Genomic DNA, 6,977 nt, shown 5'->3' with positions numbered 1-6,977 from the left:
AATAGTACGCTATATTAAATAGACACTGGTTGAGCACTAGGACCAAGCGGAAAACAACAGCTTGTGCTGAAGCCTGTTTCCCATTAACACCGTCCATGCTCTCATCGATTGGCTCTGCTGATACTTGCTAACGTGTGATTGGCCGTTCCTGCCACCTGTGTACTTGACAGTTCTGCATTTCTGACATTGCATAAAAGATCCTCTAGGCTGTAGTTTTATACATATTTTTGTATACTTTCTGTTAAGATACCCCCCCCCCCCCCACCCACACCCCCACCCCGGTTCTGTGTCCCCTTCACTTCTAAAGTAAAAACTACGTCCATGGGTGCCATTATTAGTTTAGTTGTTAACTACTTACAAATACAATGTGAAACGCGGTCATTAATTCAATTTAGTTTATTTATATAGTAAGTAAGTAAGTAATTAAAGTTTATTTATATAGCGCCTTTCACAGATATAAATCACAACGCGCTGTACAACATGAGTAAAAGTTCTATATATAGCGCTAAATCATGACAAGAGTCGTCTCAAGGCACTTCACACAGTAAACATTCCAATACAGGCCAGTTCATTAAGCCAATCAGTAAAAAGTTTCCTATATAAGGAACTCAGCAGATTACATCGAGTCACTGACTAGTGTCAGTCTCCATAAAAATACTCATACTAAACAAGCATGTAGCGACAGTGGAGAAGAAAACTCCCTTAGCACAAGCTGCTGACATTAGTGATATTTGGATCAGTTTCTTATAGAATAGTCTCTTCTCTCCTCCACTCCAACTCCTCATCTGCAGATTTTGGAGCTTGACTCTGGTTGTGTTGACTCTCCATCATGGCTGCCACCTTCTGCTCCAGCCTCCACACCTGCTCCCGATACTTCCTGCGAATCTGTCTGTACGAACTCAAGGCTTTACTGGAATGAAGGGCATTAAGTGTGTTTAGAACAAGGTTTACAGCAAGAATTGTGTTTCTCTCTTGGGGATAATCACCTGTGAGCTTGTGTGAGGCGAGCGATCTGCTCTGCATTGTCCTTCCTGCTGGGGGCGCTGTCTGTCAGAGCTGTACTCAGAGAGTCCTGGGCCATGCCCAGTCTCTTCTTCAGGGCTTGTTCCCTGCAAAAACAATATGTTAAGTTAATATTATCAGTTTGCTTAAGTCAGTGGAGCTTTTTACTCACAGCAAAGTCATACTTTATTCATTTAAGTGTCACACAGAATGCAATTTAAAAAGAACGAATCAGCAGTCACGGTTATGTAAGATGGAGGCCACTGAAGCGTTGCACAAAGAAAAATAACAAGTTCTTTGTGTCAGAGTCTGCTTTTCTGTTTTCTGCAGTTACTAAGCAACAGAAAAAGCCAAGCAAGAGGCAGCAAATGTATTTTCCAAGACCTTCTTATTCCATTGAATTTAAGTGTTTTTCTGATGCGTGTGATACAGTTAAACACAGAACAGTAGCCTAAAGAGACGAACGCTCACCTCTGCAGAACTGCTTGCAGCTCTTTCAGAATCGATCTGGTTAGAGGACTTGCAACGTCTCCGTCACATCCAGCCTTAGCAGCTGCCTCACAGAATCTCTGAAAAATAAGAAGCAAAAAGAACGTTCGAACACGCTCCATTATTTGCACTTTAAAGCTGCATTTCTTGTGGTTTTCAGGTTCCATCTGCTGTGACTGATTGCTTTGCAGAAACAACAGATGACACGGGGTCGTCCAGAATGTGGAACGGCATCTGCATGGATCAGATGTGCCAGAGAATGCTCCAGTTTCTCTTGTTGCTGAATAAATCAGACTCAGAGAGCTCAGAGTTGGGAATTTCTACACCTGAATGCACAAATGCCTTCAGCACTTAAATCTGCATCTATGCAGCACCGATAGTTTAGCCAGCGGCCAAATCAGTGTCATTTAAAATATGAGCCCATGAAAATTTGACTTCAATGATGTTTCTTGTAAAATGTTGAGGATGAGAATTATAGGACTCTATCTCACCTGCTTTTGTTGAACAAGCCAACAAGAAATCCAAATCCAAATGAGAACAGAGTTTTTACGTGTCAATAAATCCTTACAGAACAGCTTGTTACGCGATTCGGTTCAGCCCTAAATCAAATGAATCTCCGGATTATTGTGTTTGCAACCTCCTTGTAGGAAAGTACAGTTAAACATAATCACTTTGCAACAAATCGGGTCTAATTACTTTCCAACTGTCAAAACCATAAACATTAAAGGCAGCATGTAAGTTATGTGGTGTGACTTAGAGCTGCAGCAGCAGGACAGGCTGAAGACCTTGAGGAACTAAAATATCTGCCTGGGCCTGCAGGGATCCTGCTTTGGTAGATGTGTGATTTCCCGTGTGGGACGGCCAGATTTGATTGGGCTCTGTCGCAGTGGGGCAGCCCTCTGCTCCCTCTTGGTCCTTTCACCTTGACTTTACGATATAAAAAAACATATTCTCCTGCAGGAGTTTTGATACCTGTTGTTCGTTCCTCTGATGCTCCACCTCCTCTCTGAGACGCTCCGGGATGAAAACTCCCGCTGCTTCCTGGGCCTTCTGACCCATTAAACTCCACTCCAGACACCTGAGTTCCTTCTCCTTCAAGCGGATCAGAGCTCGCATATCTGACATTTCCTCCTGAACGAACCACAAACAGAAAATACACGTTTGCATTTATATGAGATATGTATCCAAATAGTAAATATAAACCAAAACTTTTTTTGTGATGTTTTTGTTTTAAACCTGGTGATAAAAAATGTACATTTAGAGGTAGAGATGACCAAACATTCTCTTTTCTGAAAGCAGCTCCTACCCTGACTGAAATAAGTTCATGAAACACTGCTGCTTTCTCCTTCCTTTTATCAACAGGTTTCTCCTTCTGCACTTGGCCCCATCTGGTCCCAGCAGGAGGAGCATTTTCTGGGCTCAGTTTGCTCTCCACTCCTGGATCTGGTTTAGGCACACAAATGTCTGCTCGGATCTTCTGCAGGCGCTTGATTTGTTGTTGAAGAGCAGCTTCCCGGTCCGTTTTTTCAGGCGTTCTGTAGAAAACCAGAAAGTCTGATTTGTTATTTATACCTTTAGCTGCACAATGATTTAATGATTCTGTTCTAACAGTTGCCTCGTGAGACTCAAAGTGTCCTCTGTGACTCCTGCTGTGGAGAAGGAGGTGGATAGCTCTTCGGTTCCCATTTTCCCGAGCTGGGCTGATGTATTGTCAGTCTGCTGCCTGTCACCGACGGGCTCTGATGACAGGGAAAATGGTTTGACTCAAACTGTGTCGGCCATGTGTGTGAATGACATCCGTACCTGTTATGTGTGTTAGTGTCAAGCTCTTTAAGCTGCAGTAAAACTTGGTGTTCAAACACCTGCTGAGTCTGTCTGCAGAGGAATGTTCTGCTGCCTCTTGGCCTCGTAAAGTGACAGTAGCTCGCTGTAGGCCTCCTCGCACTCCTCACTGTCAGTCAAAGTGCACAAAACACAACCTTGTTAGATGAGAAAAACACTTAACACTCATGGACTGCTGGCCCATGCACAGTCATTATTTTGACACGTATCAATCTGTAACCTTGACAGATGATGCAAAGTGCAGATTCAGGTGAGGAATACCTGTATCTGAGAGCCATCTGCAGAGCTGAGCATTCAGACTCCAATCTGGTTAGTTTCAGGCTGTTCTGCTCTGACTCTCCCTTCCTTCGTTCGAGAGCTGCAGTCAGACGCTCATTTTTGGCTTTTAGCCTCTCAATGCATCTGGAATATTGGGACAGAAGACAGGGGGAATGAGGTGTTTCCAACCAGTCCAACCCAATCTGCCTGCAGTCTCCTGCAGCAGAGGCAGAGCTCTGCAGGCCTTCTTGTGGTTGGCTCTGGTACTGAACTAGATGCACTGCAAAAATGATTTCTAAGAAAGTAAAAAATTCTATCAAATCTATATTTATAAATTCTATACATTTTAGTCTAAAAATAAAATAAAATTTACTCTAGAAAAATAAAAGGACTTAAAATAAGGTGAATATTCTTAAATATGATCCAAATTTACTTGTTTTGAGTGAAACAAAATCTGCCAAGGACATGAGTAACTCTTCTACAAATCTTAAAACTAGCAAAATAATCTAATTTTAAGTTAATTTTTTTGTCTTAAGATTTCTAGCCAAATAAGCAACTTTTGCTTATGTCCTTGGCAGATTTTGTTTTACTCAAAAAAAAAAGAAAAGAAAATTTGGGTCATATTTAAGAATTTTTACCTTATTTTAGGCCATTTTATTTTTCTAGAGAAGATTTTATATTCGTTTCAGACTAAACATAAGATAAAATGTCAAAAAATTAGGAGTTTTTTAGGGGTGCAAGTGTATAAATGAAACATCTACATAAATCCTTCATTTAATCTTTAAAACACAAACCAGTACGTGACTTGGGAATCCTTTTATTCCTGAAATTTTCTCAAAATACAAATCTCACCTACTCAATCGCTCTGTCTCAGACTCCAGACTGACGGGGCTGGGACATGGACTGACAGAGCTCAGTGAGGATGCGTCCCCAACTAGAGACAAAGGCGTTACAGCTCGAGACGACCTTCTCTGGGGTAAAGGTGAACCTGGATAGGAGGAAGAAGCCCAGTCTGGACTGAGAGCCCCAGCAGGTGGTCGGTAGGAAGGAGAGTGACTCCCGGACCTGCAGGCCTTGTTGAACCCAAAAAACTGAAACATGAAAATGGAAAAAACCTTTGTGTTTGTTTTTGTCTAACTTATAAAACGTTAAAAGATCAAAACTGGAGATCTGATCCAGCTCCACCAAACTCTACTCCCTATATCTAAGCGACCCTACCTTGTTCTTCTCCTCTTCCATTGAGCTCCGTGCTTTCTGCAGCTCCTCCTGGTGTTTCTGCATGATGGTCCTGGGAGAGGACTCGCGTCTGTCCACACCCAGCAAGTCATCCAGGCTCTGGTCCTTCTGCAGGCCCAATGGACATGAAATCCCAAACTCCTTCTCCATCTCATCCAGTATCTGCAACCAGTCAACAACATTGGTGGATATGTTTTCTCCCTGAATGAAATTAGACTGACAAAATCTTCATTACTTGAAGCATGCCGTAATGCCTCTAATCTTTTCCAGGTGTCACATTTTGTTAAAATGTTTAGCTGTTCTCACAGTGTTGATAAATTCCCTCTAGTTTGTCACCTGGGTGGCTTTAGCCCAGTTTTCCTGAGCAGCTCTCAGGTGCTCTTTGTGTTTGGCGTGATCTGAGGCTGTGATGGGAGCAGCCCAGGTTCTTCTGAAGTTGATTGAGTCCTCCACTGATGATAAAACATCCTGCAACTTTGTCCAGATGACAGTACCGCCCCCTAGAGGGGGAATTAGCAAAAGTACAGCACATGACATTAAAATACTCCCAACCCAGGTGCAGAAAATTCATTCAGATGAGGTTCAACCTTGGGTCATGACTGGATGTTTAGATGTGATGCTAGATGCAGAGTTCCTGTCTGGGCTGCTTCTGAGCAGCCGATGAGACAGGAGGTCTGGGACCAGAGGTCTGGATGGACTTGGTGATCTCATGTCACCTGGTTCACTGAGATAAAAAAAGCAGTGTTTGTGTTGAAATTAGGTAAATTGAGTGATCGCTGAAAGTAAAACTATCCATGAGACACCAGTGATTCAGATCTGCAGCTCAGTGGGTTTCAGCAATGGTGCAGCAGAAGGTCACGTGACTCTTCACTCACCTCGGGGCCTTCAGGGAGCCCATCTTCTTATTTAGCTCATTGATGATGCTGAGCAGGGTGCCGACTTCAGCTTCACACTGAGCCACCTCTGCTGGTGTGGGTTCGAGGTTCACCAGAAGATCTGAACCCTCTGGGTCAAAGGTTACATAATCACCAGGGTTCAGCGCCTCCTTGTCACACAGGGAAGCAGGATCCAGGCTGTTGCATCTGCCCCTCTTGGAGTCCTGCTCAGACATGGAGTTTAATTTCAATTGTGAAGAAATAACTTCATTATTCAGCCACAGTTTTTTATTAAATACAGATTCAGCTCCCAATCTGTCTGTTGAACGCTGTTTTGTGAACTGACGCAACACAAAATCCCGTGTTTTGTGCCCGTAATGTTCCCAAATTATAATTGTCTGAAGCCAGCCATCAGACTGAACTGCAGCTATTGTTTTAAGCAAACGGAAAAGGAGGAAACCAAAAACATCCTGTGATCCAACTTCCTGTCAGGCAAATATTTGTGGATCATACCGTCCATTGTTTTCACTAAGAGATTTGGATTAACGCCTACAAATTAAAACCACCAAATGTTTAATTTGGTTTCAGTTACAAAGTTTGACTAAAATCACTCAGAATCACACCCACATTTAATTGAGTCAAATCTCAGCCTATTTGTTCAGACCAGAGAAGACAACATGCTTCAGATTCCTGTTCTCTGAGTCTGGGAGATTTCTTATCAATGTCAGAGGCTATCGCAGCATGCCGTGGATACTTTGTGAGACTTGTGGTCACTTTCACAATTTCTGGCAGTTTAGGATTTCACATTCGCACAAGAATGCAAATCTGATTAGGTTGAGCATGAAACGACTCCTCATTCCAACAAAGGGAACCTTTTAAAACCCTCGCAGTATCAGAATAATTAAACAAACATTTAATATAAAGTGCAGTGACTCTAGAAACAATCTTCTAATAGATCAGATTAACGCAACGCTATGAAGCATTTTTACCCAGCGTTAAACAACATTAGACTGGATATTTCAAACGTACATGTTGTAAAACAAAAAAGGCAAATAAATAAATCACAACTCACCTCCATAGTTGTTGGTTCTTACAGCTGCAATCTGAGGTTATGATAATCTGAGGTGTGGAAACATTTGACAGATTCTGGAGAGATGATTTTCTATCGCCCTGCTATTTTGTGTAATTATATTTTCCAGTCTTCAGTCATTTAGAGGCTGTAACAAACTGCACCCAGTCTGTCTGCCTAGCCTTGTTTATGTGATGAATGAAGTT

General features: G+C 42.3%; 1 protein-coding gene across 2 annotated transcripts; it reads right to left on the bottom strand.

Annotated features, from left to right (window-relative positions):
- Window positions 1–381: 381 nt before the first annotated feature.
- ushbp1 (Usher syndrome 1C binding protein 1) lies at window positions 382–6,971 on the bottom strand. 2 transcript variants are annotated; one of them, XM_015970912.3, is made up of 14 exons: window positions 6,775–6,971; window positions 5,703–5,926; window positions 5,415–5,551; window positions 5,164–5,327; window positions 4,810–4,989; window positions 4,444–4,682; window positions 3,595–3,735; window positions 3,354–3,442; window positions 3,101–3,230; window positions 2,798–3,026; window positions 2,464–2,622; window positions 1,474–1,571; window positions 987–1,109; window positions 382–910 (listed from the first exon to the last, which is right to left on the bottom strand). In XM_015970912.3, the coding sequence occupies exons 1-14, from the start codon at window positions 6,778–6,780 to the stop codon at window positions 745–747; spliced, it is 2,085 nt and encodes a 694-aa protein (XP_015826398.3). In that variant the 5' UTR covers window positions 6,781–6,971; the 3' UTR covers window positions 382–744. The 2 variants fall into 2 exon arrangements, with proteins under 2 accessions (XP_015826398.3, XP_070410065.1); XM_070553964.1 differs by having other exon boundaries at window positions 3,107–3,230.
- Between the last annotated feature and the right edge of the window lie 6 nt (window positions 6,972–6,977).

Source organism: Nothobranchius furzeri, chromosome 8 (assembly GCF_043380555.1).
Source record: "Nothobranchius furzeri strain GRZ-AD chromosome 8, NfurGRZ-RIMD1, whole genome shotgun sequence".
NCBI classification, from domain to species: Eukaryota; Metazoa; Chordata; class Actinopteri; order Cyprinodontiformes; family Nothobranchiidae; genus Nothobranchius; species Nothobranchius furzeri.
Note: the sequence above shows the minus strand (reverse complement) of the source record. Positions and strands in the feature narration are given on the sequence as shown.